The sequence below is a fragment of the Haematobia irritans genome, chromosome 4 (genome assembly GCF_050003625.1).
Source record: "Haematobia irritans isolate KBUSLIRL chromosome 4, ASM5000362v1, whole genome shotgun sequence".
NCBI classification, from domain to species: Eukaryota; Metazoa; Arthropoda; class Insecta; order Diptera; family Muscidae; genus Haematobia; species Haematobia irritans.
The window spans coordinates 30,221,411-30,246,712 of NC_134400.1; the positions used below are offsets into that span (position 1 = coordinate 30,221,411).

At 31.6% G+C, this 25,302-nt stretch overlaps 1 protein-coding gene across 2 annotated transcripts; it reads right to left on the bottom strand.

The window, feature by feature from the left end:
* Positions 1–1,100: 1,100 nt before the first annotated feature.
* On the bottom strand, positions 1,101–23,650 carry Syx13 (syntaxin 13). Of its 2 annotated transcripts, none has more exons than XM_075305142.1 (3): positions 23,472–23,650; positions 4,990–5,835; positions 1,101–1,846 (listed from the first exon to the last, which is right to left on the bottom strand). In XM_075305142.1, exons 2-3 carry the CDS (start codon positions 5,690–5,692, stop codon positions 1,668–1,670), a joined length of 882 nt encoding a protein of 293 aa, XP_075161257.1. In that variant the 5' UTR covers positions 5,693–5,835; positions 23,472–23,650; the 3' UTR covers positions 1,101–1,667. The 2 variants fall into 2 exon arrangements, with proteins under 2 accessions (XP_075161257.1, XP_075161258.1); XM_075305143.1 differs by lacking the exon at positions 23,472–23,650 and adding an exon at positions 14,724–14,839.
* Positions 23,651–25,302: the final 1,652 nt, after the last annotated feature.

The following is a 25,302-nucleotide window of genomic DNA, read 5'->3' on the forward strand; positions in this document are numbered from 1 at the left end:
AATTCTTTATAGAAATAAAATTTTGCGATAATTTTCAATAGAAATAAAATGTTGGCAAAATTTTCTATAGAAATAAAATGTTGACAAAATTTTCTATAGAAATAAAATCTTGACATAATTTTCTATAGAAATCAAATTTTGATAAAAATTTCTACAGAAATAAAATGTTGACATTATTTTTCTATAGAATTAAATTTTGATAAAAATTTCTATAGAATTAAAATTTTCACAAAAATTTCCTTTAGAAATAAATAAAAATAAAAGGTTAAAAAAATTTTCTATCGTAGTAAAATTGTGAAAAGTTTTAACTATTAAATGATATTAATTTAATTTGGAAAAATGGTCCGCTGGCACGCATTTTGGTCCAACTTTGGAAAAATGGTGGTCCGAAATAAATATTCATTGTGGCAACGCTGCACTCCACCATAGGATGGGGAGTGTATTAACTTTGTCATTCCGTTTGTAACACATCGAAATATTGCTCTAAGACCCCATAAAGTACATATATTCTGGGTCGTGGTGAAATTCTGCGTCGATCTAAGCATGTTCGTCCGTCCGTCTGTTGAAATCACGCTAACTAACGACGAACGAAACAAGCTATCGACTTGAAACGTGGTATAAGTAGTTGTTATTATATAGGTCGGATGGTATTGAAAATGGGCCATATTGGACCACTTTTACGTATAATCCCCATATGAACCCCCAAATTTGGCTTGCGGAGCCTTTTGAAGAGGCAAATTTCATCCGATCCGGTGGAAATTTGGTACTTTAACAATCATGACAAAATTTTCCAAATCGGTACATAACCATATATAGCCTCCATATAAATCGATCCCCAGATTTGGTTTTGGAGCCTTGTGGAGGAGAAAATTTCATCCGATTCAGTTGAAAGTTGGTACATTGTGCTAGTATGTAGCCGATTGTGGATGACAGTCTTTAGTAGAAGTTTCTACGCAATCCTTGGTGGAGGGTACATTAGATTCGGCCTGGCCGAACTTACGGCCATATATACTTGCTAAATGTTAAGTGGCGCTTGTGTTATACGAACTTAATACTGGCCAAAATACTTACGAAGAATAATAATAAGTACCGTATATAAATATTTTAAATCTAAATATATTTCCCAATTTCTTATTTCATCTTTGAAAGAAGTTTTCTTTCTTTTTGGAGATTAAAGTATATACGTACATTATTAATTCAATGTCAACAGATTTGTTCGAATATTTATTATATGATTAAAGAATGGAAATGTATAAATTAAATTGTATTTAATTTTATTTTTACAGAAATTAGTAAATACATATCTATTTATATATTTATTGCTCCAGTAGAATCATAATAATAAATGGTAATTGAATAAAAATGTTACCAGTAAGTGTTTAATTAAAAATAAATAATAAATATCCTACAAAACAACATACATAAATAATACGTATAAATATTATCATAAATTCTATTTAAATCGCCACAGTGCATTTATAATGCGCTTTCATATCAAATATATTGTTCTCTACTTGTTATGATAAGATACTACTATGATAGTTATAGGAAAAAAAAAACAAAACGAAAATCGGAGTGTTCCGCTATATCATATTATTCCGCATTGCCACAGAGCAAACTTCACGCTGTTACTTCGGTACGAAATATATACTACATACGTATGGTACTTAACTGGTCAATTTACTAACAATTGTTCCAGTTACAATTAAACCTATAATCACAGCGATTGCTAAAAGTATTAGAATTTTTCGCCGATAACTTTGTCGATGGCGTGCAGCTTTGGCCAATTCCTCACGGCCAAGTTCAACTTCGGCAGCGGTAGTTTCAATAGATGCTTCAATGCGTTCTAGAAAAAATAATAATAATAAAATATTATAATCTAAATAACTTGTGTGCACTCAAAGAAATATAATAAATGCAGTATAATTCTGTTAAAAAATCGTCAATAAGGGAAAGTTATTACTTCTACAAAAAGAGAGAACTTACTCACAATGGACTTTGATAGGATCTGACACGAAAATTAAAATTTTTAAAGATATTTAATTACTGAAAATTTTGTCAAAATTTAATGCTATAGAGAATTTTGTCAAAATTTTATTTCTATAGAAAATTTTGTCAAAATTTTATTTCTATAGAAAATTTTGTCAAAATTTTATTTCTATAGAAAATTTTGTCAACATTTTATTTCTATAGAAAATTTTCTCAAAATTTTATTTCTATAGAAAATTTTGTCAACATTTTATTTCTATAAAAAATTTTCTCAAAATTTTATTTCTATAGAAAATTTTCTCAAAATTTTATTTCTATAGAAAATTTTCTCAAAATTTTATATGTATGGAAAATTTTGTCATTATTTATTTATATGGAAAATTTTTTCAAAATTTTATTTCCATAGAAAATTTTGTCCAAATTTTATTTCTATAGAAAATTTTGTCAAAATTTTATTTCTATAGACATTTTTGTCAATATTTAATTTCTATAGAAAATTTTGTCAAAATTTTATTTCTATAGAAAATTTTGTCAAAATTTTATTTCTATAGAAAATTTTGTCAAAATTTTATTTCTATAGAAAATTTTGTCAAAATTTTATTTCTATAGAAAATTTTATCAAAATTTTATTTCTATAGCAAATTTTGTCAAAATTTTATTTCTATAGAATATTTTGTCAAAATTTTATTTCTATAGAATAATTTGTCAAATTTTTATTTCTATAGAAAATTTTGTCAAAATTTATTGCTATAGAAAATTTTGTCAAAATTTTATTTCTATTGAAAAATTTATCAAAATTTTATTTCTATAGAAAATTTTGTCAAAATTGTATTTCTATTGAAAATTTTGTCAAAATTTAATTTCTATAGAAAATATTTTCAAAATTTTACATATATAGACATTTTTGTCAAAATTTTATTTCTATAGAAAATTTTGGCAAAATTTTATTTCAATTCAAACATTTATTTAATCATTCATTCATTCATTTCACTTATTTATTTCTATAGAAAATTCTGTAAAAATTTTATTTTATATAGAAAATTCTGTAAAAATTTTATTTTATATAGAAAATTCTGTAAAAATTTTATTTCTATACAAAATTTTGTCAAAATTTTATTTCTATAGAAAATTTTGTCAAAATTTTATTTTAATAGAAAATTTTGTCAAATTTTTATTTCTATAGAAAATTTTGTCAAAATTTTATTTCTATAGAAAATTTTGTCAAAATTTTATTTCTATAGAAAATTTTGTCAAAATTTTATTTCTATTGAAAATTTTGTCAAAATTTTATTTCTATTGAAAATTTTGTCAAAATTTTATTTCTATTGAAAATTTTGTCAAAATTTTATTTCTATACGAAATTCTGTAAAAGTTGTATTTCTATACAAATTTTTGTTAAACTTTTATTTCTATAGAAAATTTTGTCAAAATTTTATTTCTATAGAAAATTTTGTCAAAATTTATTTCAATAGAAAATTTTGTCAAAATTTTATTTTTATGGAAAAATTTGTCAAAATTGTATTTCTATAGAAAATTTTGTCAAAATTTTATTTCTATGGCAAATTTTGTCAAAATTTTATTTCTATGGAAAATTTTGTCAAAATTTTATTTCTATAGCAAATATTGTCAAAATTTTATTTCTATAGAAAATATTGTCAAAATTGTCTATAGAAAATTTTATCAAAATTTTACTTACATATATAGCAATTTTTGTAAAAATTATACTTCTATAAAAAATTTTGTCAAAATTTTATTTTTATAGAAAATTTTGTCAAATTCTTAGTTTCATAGAAAATTTTGTCAAAATTTTATTTTTATTGCAAACTGAAGTACCTCTTAGTTGGAGAGGAAAATCTACCAAAACATAAGGAATTCTTCAAATCTACCAAACAGTAAAAAATCTACCAAATCTTCTGATCTGTTTGTTTAGGAGATATACCCCCCATTTTCCGATATTCGGAATCGCAAAAAATTATTTTTCTTATAACGAGATACCCTCGGATTAAATTGCAATTTGAACGTCTCACTAAAGAGAACTATATCACCAAGATATGGTGGAGGGTATAAAAATATTCGATGTTGACTTTTTGTAATATTCAAAATTGACTAATCGGTTTTTTTTATAGCTGATGGCCTCAGTTACCAATGCTTTTTTTCTATTCAATACTAATATTATATTTACTATAAATTTAGTATTAATTATAAATAAATAAATAAATAATCGGCTTTTGAATTTTGTGAAAATCGTGTCAAATCGACTTTTGATGTTAGTCAAAATTGAATAATTAATTTTTTATAAAACCGAAAGTCGCCAAATCGAGCTTCAATCGGAATATTTTAAATGTTGAATTTGATTTGAAGGAAGGGTGTGAAGTAGCAAGATCAAAAGTGAGCGTTTCAATAGCTACAAATGTCGAAAGTCAACTTTTTCAATATTTTAAAAGTTAAAAAATCGGGGTTTTTATTCTCATTATCAGTATCCACCATCTGAAAACTATATTCATTCATAATTATATATAGTCTCCTATATTAACCAATCTCCAAATTTTTGAGGCTTCAGCTTTCCTGGGAGGTATTTGTTTCCGATCAGTTTGATATTGGGTGTGTAACTTATTCTTTATTTAGTATTTCTTAGATGCCACAAAAAATTGTTAATATATAGAACTCCCCTCTGCCTCCACCTCCTATATCTGTCAGACAAATTATTGGTTCATAATTATATATGTATGGTCCCCCATATTAACCGATGTTCAGATTTGTATTCCGGAACGCCTATCTATAAATGTTTCATCGCTGGCTCGAGGCGAATTTCCATTGCCTTCGGTATAGATCTGCCGGAGGAAATTACTCATGTTGGGTCTCATATACTTACTTCATATATATGAGAATTAATCTTCCCAATTGAAACAAAAACTGACGTTAATATCCGCGATTATTTTGGTATTGACCGCTTAGCTTAGAGAAAGCAAATTTTATTCAATTATTTCTTATTTTACTTACCCACATCTTCGCCTTGAGCCTGCACAAAAGTGCTCATAGTACGCATTATCGAATTCACATCCAACATATCAGCTTCTATTTGTTTTATCTGTCTCTCTCGATCGACCATTAAATCATGTTCGAATTGCAATTCTTGTTGTTCCATTTGCATTTGACGTTGCAGCAACATTTGACGGTCATTATCATTGGGTTTCTGTTGCTCTTGCATTTGGGCCAATTGATTTTGTGAATATGTCTGACGCATAGCGATAGCAATACGTCTCTGTACGGCAGAATATTTTTCAACCACTGTGCAAAAATCATTTGTAAGCTTTTCTAATTGTAATTTTTGTTGCTTATCTCCACGACGTACAATTGCCGTTAGACGTTGAAAATCAATACTGGTCGTTTCAATGCGAGGATTTGTTTTTGTATGAATCTCATGAACTTTATCACGTGTCGACTGTTGATCGCGTGGTGTGCCAATGATTTGTAAGATTTTATCCAACTGCTTGTAGGATGAGTTAATGGCTTGTATATTGTGAGCTATATCCTCAATGAGTGACATAAATTCTGTGGGACTGAAGCCGGAAAAATTCACATCGGGTATTGATGTTGTTGTTGTTGTTGATGAACCACCAGCACTCATCATGTTGGCTGCCGTACTTGAAGTGGCACCATAATCGCGATGTGACGATGAAGCATTGTTAAGATTTTGAGACATTTTCAATGTTCAGAGAATTGAATCTCTCTATGCCTCTTCTTGTTAATCTCACTCCCGGTTCTGACCTTTTTCTTCTTGTTTGTAATTAATCGATGTTTAATCACAACCCGAGTTTATTGATGGTGTATGAAACAACTTTGTTTCTTTTTTTATGTAAAGAAGAATGAAACAAACAGGAAAATTAACAAAATGTAATTAATCCGTTTATTTATTAAAAAAAAAAACATTGATTATATTAATGGACAGCTGATTAGGAAACAATACGGGTCAATAAAATGTGGATTCTGTGTAAATACGAGTACATAACGGGCAAAAAAAAATATGTGAGAGTGCTAGCCACCTAAATTTTCAATATCGGAATGTTGTAGTTGCGGTTGTGGAAAGATGTCTCTAAACAGCCTATTCCAACAAGACAAAGACCCATAGCATTACAATCGCTTGACTCGTAGCTACCTTAGCGACCATGATGCGTATGTTTTCGTCACAATCTAAACGTATAAAACGCTTGAAATATTTAAATTGGAAAGTAAGAAAGAAAAATCCCAAAATTTGACGAAGTTAGAAAACATTTTAAATGCCGAATGGGGAAAAAATATTGGGCTTTATTTTCTATTATCGCTTGTAGTCTGGAGGACTAATATAAAGGCCATGCAACCAAATGATAATTATGCACTAAACCAAATTTGACACATAGCAATGTCTTATGGCATCAACTAATCCGACAAAATATTATCAAAATCGAATCAGTTTCAGATATAGCTCGACCTACACAGAAAAAAATATCACCAAAATATTACCAATCAAAACGTAGAAGTTGGAAACTTTTTCAATTACAAAACAAGTAAGGAAAGTCTAAAGTCGGGCGGGACCGACTATATTATACCCAGCACCACTTTGTAGATCTAAATTTTCGATACCATATCACATCCGTCAAATGTGTTGGGGGCTATATATAAAGGTTTGTCCCAAATACATACATTTAAATATCACTCGATCTGGCCAGAATTTGATAGACTTCTACAAAATCTATAGGGAGGAACACAATGTTAGTAACAAAATATGGGAAAATTTAAATCTGAAGCAATTTTAAGGAAACTTCGCAAAAGTTTATTTATGATTTATCGCTCGATATATATGTATTAGAAGTTTAGGAAACTTAGAGTCATTTTTACAACTTTTCGACTAAGCAGTGGCGATTTAACAATGAACATGTCGGTATTTTGACCATTTTTGTCAAAATCAGAAAAACATATATATGGGAGCTATATCTAAATCTGAACCGATTTCAATCAAATTTGGCACACATGACTATATTACTAATTGTACTCCAAGTGCAAATTTTCAACCAAATTGGGGTAAAACTCTGGCTTCTGGGTCCGTATTAGTCCATATCGGGCGAAAAATATGTATGGGAGCTATATCTAAATCTGAACCGATTTATATAAAATTTGGCACACTTGACTATAGTAGTATTGTTCTTCTTGTGCAAAATTTTAAGCAAATTAGGGTAAAACTCTGGTTTCTGGGGCCATATAAGTGCATATCGGGCGAAAGATATATATGGGAGCTATATCTAAATCTGGACCGATTTCTTCCAAAATCAATAGGGTTCTATTCTGAGCCAAAACACATACTTGTGCCAAATTTGAAGTCGATTGGACTAAAACTGCGACCTAGACTTTGATCACAAAAATGTGTTCACAGACAGACGGACAGACGGACAGACGTACATACCTATTTCGACTCAGGAGCCCACCCTAAGCATTTTTGTCAAAGACACCATGTGTCTATCTCGTCTCCTTCTGGGTGTTGCAAACATATGCACTAACTTATAATACGCTGTTCCACAGTGGCGCAGGATATAATTAATTGATACTATTAATTTTTTAATCAAACTAGAAACTTTAAGTCAATGATTGAAATTTTTTAAATTCAAATTTAATCAAACTCGGAAGAGTAAGAAAGTTAAAAAATTATGGATTTTTTTTTCAAAATTCTTAATTAAAAATTTTTGAAAAAACTATCAATTTTTGAATAAAACTAAAAAGGACTAAAAATAGTTACAGAAAGTGATTGAACTATAGTATAGCGATTAAAAATAGTTTCGTTTTTAATTAAAAACTTAATTGAATTGCAATCGACATCAATTACAAATTTAATTGAATCAATTGAAATTTACTAATGGAATCAATTAATTGTTTAATCAAGTATTTTTTTTTTGATTCTCAATTAAAACTGTGATTGATACTTTCATTTGCGTGATTGAAGACAATTCAATTAAAAAATTAATTGGATCAATTAATTTTGTGATTGAATCGGGAAAAAATTTTTTGTGTGTATAGAATAGATATAGCTCGCCCTATAGAACAAGCCTTCATCAAGCGATGCCTACGTATCATTTGAGGTATTTCTTAACCAAATAAACTTTCAAATGTGAAATTATGGAAAAGAACAAACGAAGAACCCAACAAAAAACGACAGATTACCACAAAGAACTGGAAATGAAAAGGACATACACTACGCAAAGTTTCAAGTAGCTTTACAGCAACTGCACAATAAATGCCCAAATGCCCAATGCCAAGTGGAATGGAATAAAGGGGAAAAAATATTCCCAAAAGAACGTAAACATAATTTTTTTCGAGGAGTAGGGCAGGAGCAAGGTATATTATACCTTGGCCCTGAGCGAAAATTTGACTCTGGTTGAATTTTCAAAATATTTCAATTACTCTACCATAATCATTTTTGTTTTTTTTTTTTTTTTGATAAATTTCAGTACATAGAAATTAGGATGATATAGCCGTTTGTATTTATACTGTAATTTTCGCAATATTCGTGTGGAACAAAAATTTGAGATGGATCTTTTTTTTGTTTTCCTCGCAATATTTAGTCATACTCTTCTTTTGGCTCTCACTGACTATCAAACTACTTTATATCTCTATTGGAAGTGATCTTAATTCCTAATTTAATAAAATAAAGGCAAAATTCTAAAATTTTTAAAATGTCATATGAATTAATAAATAATTTTAGATTTTTTTAAAATTTAGTAGAATCTTTGCAATTTATTGTTTACTCCTGTGACAACCGTGGAAGCAACTCTAAGCTATCCAAGTACATAATTGGGCGGATTTGTATAAATTTTGTACACAAACCAACAATGCCAATTCTCCTTTCTGAACAAAATTTAATGTAAATCAGTTTGCAATTGAGTTATCTTCTTGAAACTGATTTCATGACCATTGAGCCACATTGCACCACGGAGCCACCGTGGTGCAATGGTTAGCATGCCCGTCTTGCATACCCAAGGTCGTGGGTTCGATTCCTGCTACGACTGAACACCGAAAAGTTTTCAGCGGTGGATTATCCCACCTCAGTAATGCTGGTGACATTTCTGAGGGTTTCAAAGCTTCTCTAAGTGGTTTCACTGGAATGTGGAACGCCGTTCGGACTCGGCTATAACCTATGTGAATCAGTTTGAAATCGTGTTATCCTCGTTAGGTTCAAGTGGCAACCCGTTTTTATACCCTCCACCATAGGATGGGGGTATATTAACTTTGTCACTCCGTTTGTAACACATCGAAATATTGCTGTAAGACCTCACGAACATTTTTCCAATTAAAATCTTAATTGAGTTTTAAAATATATTCAATTAAAAATTTAATTGAATCAACAAATTTTTTAATTGAAATAAAAATCAATCACACAAATTAATAGAATCAATTAATTTTTTAATTGGATCAATTAATTTTTTAATTGATACTATCATTTCTGTGATTGAAGACATTTCAATTAAAAAATTAATTGGATCAATTAATTTCGTGATTGAATCAGAAAAATTTTTTTTGTGTGTATATATACTCTGGATCGTGGCGAAATTCTGAGTCGATCTGAGCATGTCCGTCCGTCCGTCTGTTGAAATCACGCTAACTCCCGAACGAAACAAGCTATCGACTTGAAACTTGGCACAAGTAGTTGTTATTGATGTAGGTCGGATGGTATTGCAAATGGGCCATATTGGTCCACTTTTACGTATAGCCCCCATATAAACGGACTCCCAAATTTGGCTTGCGGCGACTCTAAGAGAAGCAAATTTCATCCGATCCGGCTGAAATTTGGTACATGGTGTCAGCGTATGATCTCTAACAACCATGCAAAAATTGGTCCACATCAGTCCATAATTATATATAGCCCCCATGTAAACCGATCCCCCGGTTTGGCTTGCGGAGCCTCTAAGAGAAGCAAATTTCATCCGATCCGGCTGAAATTTGGTACATGGTGTAAGTATACGGTTTCTAACAACTATGCAAAAATTTGTCCACATCGGTCAATAATAATATATAGCCCCCTATATAAACCGATCCACCGATTTGGCTTGCGGAGCCTGTAAGAGAAGCAAATTTCATGCGATCTGGCTGAAATTTGGTACATGGTGTTAAGGTTAAAGTGGCAGCCCGATTAAGATTCAGGCGCACTTAGACTATTCAGTCCATTGTGACATGGTGTTAGTTTATGGTCTCTAATGACCATGCAAAAAATGGTCCATATCGGTCCATAATTATATATAGCCCCCATATAAACCGATCACCAGATTTGACCTCCGGAGCCTCTTTGAAGACCAAAATTCATCTGATTCAGTTGAAATTTGGTACGTGGTGTTAGTATATTGCCTCAAACACCCATGCAAAAATTGGTCGAAATCGGTCCATAATTATATATAGCCCCCATATAAACCGATCCCCAGATTTGACCTCCGGAGCCCCTTGGAAGACCAAAATTCATCTGATTCAGTTGAAATTTGGTACGTGGTGTTAGTATATGGCCTCAAACACCCATGCAAAAATTGGTCGAAATCGGTCCATAATTATATATAGCCCCCATATAAACCGATCCCCAGATTTGACCTCCGGAGCCCCTTGGAAGAGCAAAATTCATCCGATTCGGTTGAAATTTGGTACGTGATGTTAGTAAATATTATCCAACAACCATGCAGGAATTGGTACATATCAGTCCATAATTATATATAGCCCCATATAAATCCAGATCCCCAGATTTGACCTCCGGTGCCTTTTGGAGTAGCAAAATTCATCCGATCTGGTTGAAATTTGGTACGTGGTGGTAGTATATGATATTTAATAGCCATGTCAAAAGTGGTCCATATCAGTCCATAATCATATATAGCCCCCATATAAACCGATCCCGAGATTTGGTTTTGGAGCCTCTTGTAGGAGTAAATTTCTTCCGAGTCAGTTGAAATTTGGTACATTGTGCAAGTATATGGCCGTTAACAACCATGCCTAACTAGGTCCATATCGGTCTATAGTAATATATAGCCCTCAGATAAATCGATCCCCAATCATAAAAAATTGGTCCATATAGCCCCCATATAAGTGACCCCCATATTTCAATTCTGGCTCTCTACCACGTATGGACTAACTCACAATTTAGAAAACGATGTTAAGAAGTTTTAAGATACCACAACCCAAGTAATTCGATTGTGGATGACAGTCTTTCGTAGAAGTCTCTACGCTATCCATGTTGGAGGGTACATAAGATTCGGCCTGGCCGAACTTACGGCTGTATATAAATGTGGTATCACAAGCGTCACTATTCAGTCGCTTTTGATACCGCATTTACTAAAAATACCTATCACATATGTTATATGTCCCTATGGGTTTTACCGTTGAATATATATTGGAGATATATTTAAATCTGAAGTGATTCCCCTCAAAATCAACCGTTTCTGACAAACAAAAAAAAAACCTACTACTTCGTAGGCTTTGATGACAGGCTACGACCATCGTTAAATCGACGCATAATTTGGTTAGGAATATATTAGCCAATACCATCCGAGATGTATGTCATTTCCTTCTTGGTGTTGCATGTATATGTACTACCATAAACTTATAATACCATATTCCATAGTAATGATACATGTTATTAAATGTTTAATTAATATTCACAAACAAAAAGAAATATTATGCATACATATTTTAAAAAACACATGTATATTCTCACATATACAGTGACGCACATAAATATAGGCACACCAAACAACTTTGTTTAAAAACAATATTTTAATTTGGATTATAACTGCATTAACCCTCTAATGCCCCAATTATTTTGCCAGCTGATTAAATTTTCAATGTTAACGACACAAAAGCAAGAGAACTAAGCAAGAAAAAATTATACTGTAAAATTCAGCATATACTGCAAAGCCTCTTGAATAGTTTCAAATAAGTTTTCTTTTTATTTTGCCCATTTTTGTTATCTTAATGTGTGTTTTACTAAAAGCTTCCTTATTAAATGAAGCCCGCCTAAAGGTGGGCTTGGACATTAGAGGGTTAAGAATCTAGATAATTTTTTTTAGAAAAATCTTTGTTCTTTCAATATTTAAACTATAAAAAAAATTACAACAAGGCAAATTGAGGAACAAAAGTATTGGCTCAGGTAGTTCTAAATTAGTTTTTTGTACATTTATTACTTTTTGGGCATTCTTTTTTGTTTGATAACAGCATCAAGCAGTCTAGACAATTAATGGACTAAATAATATGGAAATACTTCTTTCATAATTTTTTTCCTTTAAACTGAACATCTTTTTTTGTAATTGATTAATTATCTATGTAATAATTACAAGCTCAAGCAGTTGCTCTTTTTTAGCCTCTTTTAAGCCTCTGTGCGCTGAGGCATTATATATTTGAATATTGTAATTGTATATAAAAGAAATAAATAAAACAAGTATATACGGCCGTAAGTTCGGCCAGGCCGAATCTTATGTACCCTCCACCATGGATTGCGTAGAAACTTCTACGAAAGACTGTCATCCACAATCGAATTACTTGGGTTGTGGTATCTTAAAAATTCTTAACATAGTCTTCTAAATTGTGAGTTAGACCATACGTGGTATATATTAGACAAAAAAGGTATGTATAGGTAAGTCTACAAATAATTACGAATTGATATGGAATTTGCACGGTACGTAGAGAGCCAGTATTGAAATATGGGGGTCGTTTATATGGTGATATATACAATTATTGATATGGACCAATTTTTGTGTGATTGGGGATCGATTTATCTGAGGGCTATATATAACTATAGACCGATATGGACCTAGTTAGGCATGGTTGTTAACGGCCATATACTAGCACAATGTACCAAATTTAAACTGACTCGGATGAAATTTGCTCCTCCAAGAGGCTGCAAAACCAAATCTCGGGATCGGTTTATATGGGGGCTATATATAATTATGGACTGATATGAACCAATCCCTGCATGGTTGTTGGATACCATAACTAACATCACGCACCAAATTTCAACCGAATCGGATGAATTTTGCTTCTCCAAAAGGCACCGGAGGTCAAATCTGGGGATCGGTTTATATGGGGGCTATATATAATTATGGACTGATATGAACCAATTCCTGCATGGTTGTTGGATACCGTAACTAACATCACGTACCAAATTTCAACCGAATCGGATGAATTGTGCTCTTTCAAGGGGCTCCGGAGGTCAAATCTGGAGATCGGTATATATGGGGGCTATATATAATTATGGACCGATATGGACCATTTTTTGCTTGGGTGTTTGAGGCCATATATTAACACCGCGTACCAAATTTCAACTGAATCAAATTAATTTTGGTCTTCCAAGAGGCTCCAGTGGTCAAATCTGGTGATCGGTTTGTATGCACACAAAAAATTTTTTTTCTGATTCAATCACGAAATTAATTGATCCAATTAATTTTTAATTAAAATGTCTTCAATCACAGAAATGATAGTATCAATTAAAAAATTAATTGAAGGTCAATTAAAAAGTTAATTGATCCAATTAAAAAATTAATTGATACTATTATTTTTGTGATTGATTTTTGTTTCAATTAAAAAATTTGTTGAATCAATTAAATTTTTAATTGAATATTTTTTTAAAACTCAATTAAAATTTTAATTGGAAAAATTTTCGTGAAATTTTTTTGTGTGCGGGGGCTATATATAATTATGGACCCATGTCGACCAATTTTTGCAGGGTTGTTAGAGACCATATACCAACACCATGTACCCAATTTCAGCTGGATCGGATGAAATTTGCTTCTCTTAGAGTCTCCGTAAGCCAAATCGGGGGACGGTTTATATGGGGGCTATATATAATTATGGACCAATGTGGATCAATTTTTGCATGGTTGTTAAATACCATATACTAACACCATGTACAAAATTTCAGCCCGATCGCATGAAATTTGCTTCTCTTAGAGGATCGGCAAGCCAAATTTGGGGAGTCCGTTTATATGGGGGCTATACGTAAAAGTGGACCGATATGGCCCATTTGCAATACCATCCGACCTACATCAATAACAACTACTTGTGCCAAGTTTCAAGTTGATAGCTTGTTTCGTTCGGAAGTTAGCGTGATTTCAACAGACGGATGGACGTGCTCAGATCGACTCAGAATTTCACCACCCAGAATATATATACTTTATGGGGTCTTTGGGCAATATTTCGATGTGTTACAAACGGAATGACAAAGTTAATATACCCCCATCCTAAGGTGGAGGGTATAAAAATTGTTTTATTTGTAACTATATTCCCCCATTTTTTCCATCAACACTGTACCAAATTTCATCAAAATAGGTTAATAATAGTGGCCTACATACTGCGAACAACAAATACATGGTAAGGCGGATGAACACCAAGGGCTAAACCAACTCAGGAAGTGGTTCTGAGTCGATCGGTATATATTTTGGGAGCTTAGGCACATTTTTGCGCAGATACCATGATGTGATTTAGGGTGCTGTGCCAATACTTATGTGCGGCACTGTATATTATATATGACACAGTTTATAAGCGCCTTCTGTTGGAAATAAATCATTTAACCCACACTAATGAATTTAATTGAAAATTAAAGCTTTGTTTTAAATATCCACTTAAATTACTTGGAAAAATATAATCAAATATGATTCATTTCCCTTAGTTTCCAATTGTGCTTTGTTTTTTGTCACAATTTTAAATATTCGTTACACAAAAGATCTGGGATGGTAGCTTACAAGGGATTCGACATCGGCCAACTCTAAGTTATTCTTTTTTGTTTTATATTATTTTTAAATCATACATTTTTTAATCACTATCCCATAGGCAAACGTTTCATATACTAACACATAAATTCTCTATGATACAGCTAATAACCGCCTTCTTTTGAAACTAAATCACTCATTTGAAATTATTTTCTATTCATATAAAATTGTGGAACTTTTTTCAAATATGCACTTTCATAACCATGCACCACATGCTAAAATAATCAAATATGATTCATAGCACTTAGTTTTTCAATTGAACTTTGTTTGTTTCTCATATGGATAATAAATAGTACATTCGTTGAACTATCGATATTATCGTCCAACATTATTATGACGTTCCAAATACCAAAAGTAAACCACCACAACAAATAAATAAATGAATGAATTTATAAAACTGCTTTGCTTAGATTACAAAATGTGACTAAAGTGAAAATCAAATGTAGCAGTAAAGAATATAAACATAAGTCTGTACTTCTCCAATTGATTTCCTCTTTAGTTGGAGTAACAAACATAGATAATTACATTGTTTTTTCTACGATTTCTTTGGCATATTTTAAAAATCTGCTACACTAAAAAATTCGGGTTATCACATAAGTAATCACATTGTTTGTGGTAGCAAGTTTTTGTTCAGCTTAACTCAGACAATTCAGTGCGTTGTAAAACCACATTAACCACAAATCGATTGTGGATCTTGGAACACGGTTGCCACAATTGGTTGAATTCTACCAAAAATGGTAAATTTTTTATTGTAACAAGTATATACAGCACTAAGTTCGGCCGGGCCGAATCTTAAATACCCACCACCATGAACCAAATATTAGGGTTTCCTTTGAAATTTCAGGAGGGCTTGAGGACTTGAGGACACTTCCCGAAGATAAATTTAAAGATTTCACCTATGAGGACTATATCAGATTCTGGATTTATAAGAACCATTTTAGTTTGAGTTTTAGAGGAATCACTAACATCTCTTGTAAGTGTGCAAGAAATTTATAAAATAACGTCTTGATTTGAAATCTTAAATCTGTAGAAGTAAAATCTGGAAATTTTACATTGAGTTTCAAGCAATTTTCATGATCAGTGCGCCTTCTACACCCTCAAGAAATGAAGTCGGTCTATATGGAGGCATTACCAAATGGACCGATAAAAACTTAATCCGATACACGTTTTTGTGAGCCTAAAATACCAGAATATTTACAATTTCAGGCAAATCAGATAAAAACTACGGTTTCTAGAACCCCAAGGAGCTAAATCGGGAGATCGTTCTTATGGGGGCTATACTAAAATATGGACCAATACTCACCGTTTTCGGCACACCTCTTTATGACCCGAAAATACCTCTAGATTTCCAATTTCAGGTAAATTGAATAAAAACTGCGGTTTCTATAAGCCCAAAAAGTAAAATCGGGAGATCGGTCTATATGGGGGCTATACTAAAATATGGACCGATACTCACCATTTTCGGCACACCTCTTTATGGTCCTAAAATACCTCTAGATTTCCAATTTCAGAGAAATTAGATAAAAACTACGATTTCTATAAGCCCAAGACTACAAACGGAATGACAAACTTATTATACCCCCGTCACCATTCTATGGTGGTGGGTATAAAAAATTGGCCTCTGTGGTCATATGAGTGTAAATCGGGCGAAAGCTATATATGGGAGCTATATCTAAATCTGAACCGATTTCAACCAAATTTGGCAGGCATAGATACAATGCTAATTCTACTCCCTGCGCAAAATTTCAACTAAATCGGAGTTAAAAATTGGCCTCTGTGGTCATATGAGTGTCAATCGGGCGAAAGCTATATATGGGAGATATATCTAAATCTAAATCAATTTCAACCAAATTTGCACGCATAGCTACAATGCTAATTCTACGCCTTGTGCAAAATTTCAATTAAATCGGAGTAAAATATTGACCACTGTGGTCATATGAGTGTAAATCGGGCGAACGATATATATGGGAGCTATATCTAAATCTGAACCGATTTCAATAAAATTTGGCACACTTGACTATAGAACTAATAGTTCTTCTTGTGCAAAATTTTAAGCAAATTAGGGTAAAACTCTGGCTTCTGGGGCCATATAAGTCCATATGGGACGAAATATATATATGGGAGCTATATCTAAATCTGAACCGATTTCTTCCAAAATCAATAGGGTTCTATTCTGAGCCAAAACACATACTTGTGCCAAATTTGAAGTCGATTGGACTAAAACTGCGGCCTAGACTTTGATTACAAAAATGTGTTCACGGACAGACGGACATGGCTATATCGACTCAGCAGCCCACCCTGAGCATTTTTGCCAAAGAGACCATGTGTCTATCTCGTCTCCTTCTGGGTGTTGCAAACATATGCACTAACTTATAATACCCTGTTCCACAGTGTGGCGCAGGGTATAAAAATAAATTTTTGACAAAATTTTCTATAGAAATAAAATTTTGACAAAATTTTCTATAGAAATAAAATTTTGACAAAATTTTCTATAGAAATAAAATTTTTAAAAATTTTCTATAAAAATAAAATTTTGACAAAATTTTCTATGGAAAAAAAATTTGAAAAATTTTTTCATATAAATAAAAAAATGACAAAAATTTCCATACATATAAAATTTTGAGAAAATTTTCTATATAAATAAAATTGTGACAACATTTTCTATAGAAATAAAATTTTGACAAAATTTTCTAATAGAAATAAAATTTTGACAATATTTTCTATAAAAATAAAATTTTGACAACATTTTCTATAGAAATAAAGTTTTGACAAAATTTTCTATAAAAATAAAGTTTTGACAAAATTTTCTATAGAAATAAAGTTTTGACAACAGTTACAATAGAAATAAAATTTTGACAAAATTTTCTATAGAAATAAAATTTTGAAAAATTTTTCTATAGAAATAAAATTTTGACAAAATTTTCTATAGACATAAAATTTTGACAAAATTTTCTATAGAAATAAAATTTTGACAAAATTTTCTATGGAAATAAAATATTCTATAGAAATAAAATTTGTTGAAATGAATATAATGTTCCCTCTAAATAACCCGATATTTAGAAACATTCCTCTTTACTTTCATATCAACTGTCGACATTCATCAAAGTCGGCTATTATTTACTATATCAGTTAAAAAATTTTCTCTTCCTAGATTGAAGTATGCAAAAGAATAAATAAAATAATGACAAAAAATTTTCTATAGAAATAAAATTTTGACAATATTTTCTATAGAAATAAAATTTTGACAAAATTTTTTTATAGAAGTAAAATTTTGACAAAATTTTTTATAGAAATAAAATTTTGAGAAAATTTTCTGTAGAATAAAAAAAAACTTTTGAGAAAATTTTCTATAGAAATAAAATTTTGACAAAATTTTCTATAGAAATAAAATTTTAACAAAATATTCTATAGAAATAAAATTTTGACAAACTTTTTCTATAGAAATAAAATTTTAATAAATGTCAATAGTTTTATTAAGCTTGAGATCTTAGCTTAATAAAACTAGTGACAGTTATTGAAAGAAAAAGATCGAATAAAACACCAAAAACAAAAAGAAATAAAATTTTGATAAATTTTTCTATAGAAATAAAATTTTGACAAAATGTTCTATAGAAATAAAATTTTGAGAAAATTTTCTATAGAAATAAAACGTTGACAACATTTTCTATAGAAATAAAATTTTGACAAAATTTTCTAATAGAAATACAATTTTGACAAAATTTTCTATAGAAATAAAATTTTGACAATATTTTCTATAAAAATAAAATTTTGACAAAATTTTCTATAGAAATAAAGTTTTGACAAAATTTTCTATAAAAATAAAGTTTTGACAAAATTTTCTATAGAAATAAAGTTTTGACAAAATTTTCTATAGAAATAAAATTTTGACAAAATTTTTTATAGAAATAAAATTTTGACAACATTTGCTATAGAAATAAAATTTTGACAACATTTTCTATAGAAACAAGTACATACGGCCGCAAGTTCGGCCAGGCCGAATCTTATGTACCCACCACCATGGATTGCGTAGAAACTTCTACGAAAGACTGTGATTTAGTCCATACATGGTATATATTAGGCAATAAAGTTATGTATAGTTAAGTCTACAAATAATTACGAATCGATATGGACTTTTTGTACGTAGAGAGCAAGAATTGAAATATGGGGGTTGCTTATATGGGGGCTATATACAATTATGAACTTGATATGGACCAATTTTTGTGTGATTGGGGATTGATTTATCTGAGGGCCATATATAACTATAGACCGATATGGACCTAGTTAGGCATGGTTGTTAACGACCATATACTAGCACAATGTACCAAATTTCAACTCACTCGGATGAAATTTGCTCCTCCAAGAGGTTCCAAAACCAAATCTCGGGATCGGTTTATATGGGGCTATGTACGATTATGGACTGATATGGACCACTTTTGGCATGGTTGTTAAATATCATATACTACCACCACGTACCAAATTTCAAGCAGATCGGATGAATTTTGCTTCTCCAAAAGGCACCGGAGGTCAAAACTGGGGATCGGTTTATATGGGAGCTATATATAATTATGGACTGATAGGAACCAATTCCTGCATGGTTGTTGGATACCATATACTAACATCACGTACCAAATTTCAACCGAATGGCAAGAATTTTGCTCTTCCAAGGGGCTCTGGAGGTCAAATCTGGGGATCGGTTTATATGGGGCCTATATATAATTATGGACCGATATGGACCAATTTTTGCATGGGTGTTTGAGGCCATATATTAACACCACATACCAAATTTCAACTGAATCAGATGAATTTTGGTCTTCCAATAGGTTCCGGAGGTCAAATCTGGTGATCGGTTTATATGGGGGTTATATATAATTATGAACCGATGTGGACCAATTTTTGCATGGTTGTTATAGACCATATACTAACATCACGTACAAAATTTCAGCCGGATCGGATGAAATTTGTTTCTCTTAGCGGCCTCGCAAGCCAAATCGGGGGATCGGTTTATATGGGGGCTATATATAATTATGGACCGATGTCGACCAATTTTTGCATGGTTGTTAGAGACCATATACTAACACCATGTACCAAATTTCAGCCGGATCGGATGAAATTTCCATCTCTTAGAGGCCTCGCAAGCCAAATCGGGGGATCGGTTTATATGGGGGCTATATATAATTATGGACCGATGTGGACCAATTTTTGCATGGTTGTTAGAGACCATACACTGACAACATGTACCAAATTTCAGCCGGATCGGATGAAATTTGCTTCTCTTAGGGGCCTCGCAAGCCAAATCGGGGGATCGGTTTATATGGGGGCTATATATAATTATGGACCGATGTGGACCAATTTTTGCATGGTTGTTAGAGACCATATACTAACACCATGTACCAAATTTCAGCCGGATCGGATGAAATTTGCTTCTCTTAGAGGCCTCGCAAGCCAAATTTTGGGGTCCGTTTATATGGGGGCTATACGTAAAAGTGGACCGATATGGCCCATTTGCAATACCATCCGACCTACATCAATAACAACTACTTGTGCCAAGTTTCAAGTCGATAGCTTGTTTCGTTCGGAAGTTAGCGTGATTTCAACAGACGGACGGACGGACGGACGGACGGACGGACATGCTCAGATCGACTCAGAATTTCACCACGACCCAGAATATATATACTTTATGGGGTCTTAGAGCAATATTTCGATGTGTTACAAACGGAATGACAAAGTTAATATACCCCCCATCCTATGGTGGTGGGTATAATAAAATTTTGACAACATTTTCTATAGAAATAAAATTTTGACAAAATTTTCTATGGAAATAAAATTTGGAAAAAATTTTACATATAAATAAAATAATGACAAAAAATTTTCTATAGAAATAAAATTTTGACTAAATTTTTTATAGAAGTAAAATTTTGACAAAATTTTTTATAGACATAAAAGAAACTTTTGAGAAAATTTTCTATAGAAATAAAATTTTGACAAAATATTCTATAGAAATAAAATTTTAATAAATGTCAATACTTTTATTAAGCTTGAGATCTTAGCTTAATAAAATTATTGTCATTTATTGAAAGAAAAAGATCGAATAAAACAATAAAAAACAAAAAGAAATAAAATTTTGATAAATTTTTCTATAGAAATAAAATTTTGACAAAATGTTCTATAGAAATAAAATTTTGACAAAATTTTCTATAGAAATAAAATTGTGACAAAATTTTCTATAGAAATAAAATTTTGACAAAATTTTCTATAGAAATTAAATTTTGACAAAATTTTCTATGGAAATAAAATATTCTATGGAAATAAAATTTGTTGAAATTAATATAATGTTCCCTCTAAATAACCCGATATTTAGAAACATTCCTCTTTACTTTCATATCAACTGTCGACATTCATCAAAGTCAGCTATTATTTACTATATCCGTTAAAAAATTGTCTCTTCCTAGATTGAAGTATGCAAAAGAATTTTCCATAGGCATATACATATGTATAGGTTTTATATGGCTTCTTTTAGGGAAGTTTTTTCTTTGGTTTAGTAAAAATGAATGATGCAATAAGCAAGAGAAGAAACATTAGCTGGCATCATAATGAACCAGTATTTGAGATAAGAGAAGCATATGAGCATAAAAAACCGCAACACAATAAGTTCCATTTAATTTCATCAACATGGAAAGAAGGAAACATCATATAGTACATACATATATGTAGGTCTTGTAAAAATTTCGAATAATTGTGTCATTGTGTTTTAATAAGAATACATTGAAAACAAAACACATACGATCATTTTATTTTGAATTGGTAGATGTCATTGAATTGTAATTTATTGTTTATTTTTTTGTCGAATATATTGACACTTTCAACAATGCTTTTTATATGAATGGGGAGTGAAAACAAATTATATTGTGTATACCGGCTTGTTATTGAAACTGACACGTTTTATACTCCCCATGACCATAGTACATTTCCACTCCATTGTGATGATTTCACTTCATTACGATTCTTTGTAGCAATTCTTCAAAAATTGGTCAATATCGATCCATAATTATAGGTAGCTTCCATATAATTCGATTACGAGAATTGACAACTTGAGCCTCATGGAATAACAAATTTCATCTGATGCGGTTAAATTTCATCTGATGCGGTTTGGTATGAGATATTGGTAGATGTTTTCTAATAAAAATTTATCCTTATGGGTTTATAATTATATATAGACTCCTCTATATAAACTCATCAAGAACATCCCTATGGGAAATTGGTGCAAATTGCCACTCGCGGACCTATGACAGAACTGGTACCTATGCTCCAGTTAGTTGCAATTTTTAAATAGTCGTAATTTATTTATTTCCGTACTCGCTTGATATTAAAATATTAGATCCATTAAGATTTTAATATCAAACATTTTCACATTTAGCGAAATAAAATTATCAGAATAACCTTTTGTTCGACATATTTCAAAAGTTTTTTTGTTTTCACTTCGGGTTCGATTGGAATGCCCAAATTGAAACAGATTTCTAAGAGTTTGTCCGATACTGGTTCCTGAGGACCTGTCTATGGGGTGCCCCTGCTAAATTTTACCAGGACGTGTCCTTTGGGATGAGTCCAAGACGCGTCCTAAAATGTACATTTACCCCGTCAATGACAAACCCATGATAAAGTGACCGGTCCCTTCCATACGTTTTGACCAGAACTGGGACTGGTCCATACACACCAGGGACTAGTCCTGTACCGGTTCTGTGGTTGATCCATTTCCCGTAGGGAAAGAAGAGAATTTTAAGAACCTCACAATCATCAACTGCTACCACAACCCAAGTAATTCTATTACACACAACAGTCTTAAAGAGAACTTTGTATGCAATCGATGGTGGAGGGTACATAATATTCAACCTAGTCGAACTTTCGGCCGTTCATACATGTTTATCCTTTGTTTATCTGTGAAATGATTGCATTTCCCGTAACTGATAAAGAAATCAAAATTTTGAAAAGTCGACATTTTGATTCTGTTTATAATCCCCAGTGGAAAAAATTACAGAAGTTACTTCTCGACAGTACTGAGGTTGCAGACAAGAACAAATGTTGACAACTTTTAGGTAACTGTTGACTACTCATAGGCAACAGTCCAGTCATTTTATCGAAGCAATTGGTTTAAGACAGATTTTTGAGTCCGATCGCCCGTAACACAAGGGGAACAGATATTATGGAATTGGTTTTGAGAAAATGTTTTTGCGACAAGTAAGGATATAACGCCATCGAAATTGCCAGATATTCAAGTGTTCTATTTCGAAGAATAAATTTTTTGGAATTTTATTTAAACAATTTAAGCTCATTCAAAAGTCGAAGTCTGAATTTATTTATATGTTCATCAGATATGATATCGTAATATTTAATTGCTTACATGATTTCTCCTTTAACAATACGAGCAGACAATTTTCTAATTTATTGACAATTAATCATCAACAATTTTTAAATAGTGGCTAAAAGTTATACATAAAAGATAACAAAGGTAAGGTACAGACACAGGCACACTGCTTTACTGTTAAATGTTTGTACGGATTAGTGATATCTCCATGTCACAAACAAATTCTGTTTGATAAATAGATATGTATAACGATAATAGATAGTAATGAACGAAGTCCCCATTATAGGAAATAGGCTAGTGAAAAATATTTTACAATCCAAAGTGGGCTGTGGTAATGTTCACTGAGAGCACAAATCGCTTACCTGGAAGATATATGAATTTCTAATGACGTTGTAAATAACCCAGAACGAGTATGAGTGATATTTTTTATTGCGTTTTGATCTAATTAAAAACTACACAAGCACAAAACAAATGCTGTCCTTTTATGCAAAAAAACACTTAAAACAAAAACAAATACTGTCAGATGTCGAAGAACAAATGACAACAGGAGAAATTCACAAAGGCAGCTGTTAATTTGACATTAATGGCCTACTTATACATTCGTAAGCGTATCGTAATTGTTGACGTATCAGATATATGGAATAATGGGTCGTATAGATATGCAAACTTTTTTGTACCACGTCCCAATAAACACAGCCCAATAAACACAAACGTTTGAAACATGCTAAATTTCAACAATTTTTCAAACATTTTTTCAAAGGATTAGGGTAATATTCAAGTTGAGAAATTGTTGAGAAAATCGCGTTCTCAACAAAAAACAGACATTACCCTCAACAGTGAAATTCAACACATTAAGGCCGGTACTATGTTCATTCTTGCGAAAAATTTTTATGGAAACCATTATTTCGCACATAGAAAGCGGCGTTTTTTTAGGTAGCTTGGAGCGCTATTTTACAGGGAGCGATATTGGATTAAGTTGGTGGTTGTTGCTTGTTTTTAAAAAATAACATTTTATTTTTCCTTGGGCAATTGATCTGCTATTCCTTTGATCCTTTGTATAGTTTCGGAACAAAAATATGGTCCGTGTTTGATTTATAAACCCGCACAAATAGTTTTTAATAAATAAATTATTTCTTAATTCACATTGCAAATGGCGCCGTGCTATAAACGTCAGTTTTTCAACACGAAAAAACAAAGTATCACAAATGGAAAAAATTTCGCAAATTTTTCGCATTTTTTGGTTTTGTATGGAGTTTCAACGCGAAAACCGAACAGAGTACCGGCCTTTAGCAATAATATCTTAAGGCCGGTACTATGTTCATTCTTGCGAAAAATTTTTATGGAAACTATTATTTCGCACATAGAAAGCGGCGTTTTTTTAGGTAGCTTGGAGCGCTATTTTACAGGGAGCGATATTGGATTAAGTTGGTGGTGTTGCTTGTTTTTACAAAATAACATTTTATTTTTCCTTGGGCAATTGATCTGCTATTCCTTTGATCCTTTGTATAGTTTCGGAACAAAAATATGGTCCGTGTTTGATTTATAAACCCGCACAAATAGTTTTTAATAAATAATTTATTTCTTAATTCACATTGCAAATGGCGCCGTGCTATAAACGTCAGTTTTTCAACACGAAAAAACAAAGTATCACAAATGGAAAAAATTTCGCAAATTTTTCGCATTTTTTGGTTTTGTATGGAGTTTCAACGCGAAAACCGAACAGAGTACCGGCCTTTAAGTGTTAAGGCCGGTACTCTGTTCGGTTTTCGCGTTGAAACTCCATACAAAACCAAAAAATGCGAAAAATTTTTTCCATTTGTGATACTTTGCTTTTTCGTGTTGAAAAACTGACGTTTATAGCACGGCGCCATTTGCAATGTGAATTAAGAAATAATTTATTTATTAAAAACTATTTGTGCGGGTTTATAAATCAAACACGGACCATATTTTTGTTCCGAAACTATACAAAGGATCAAAGGAATAGCAGATCAATTGCCCAAGGAAAAATAAAATGTTATTTTGTAAAAACAAGCAACAACCACCAACTTAATCCGCCGTGTTGTTGAAATCAACAACTTCTGGATGAAAATGTGCATCACATCGTCAGTTTAATTCATATGTTATTAACAGTTTAAAATGGATATTTTGTGAATTCCTTCTGCTGGAAATCAATTCTAACACGCGGTCCAGAAC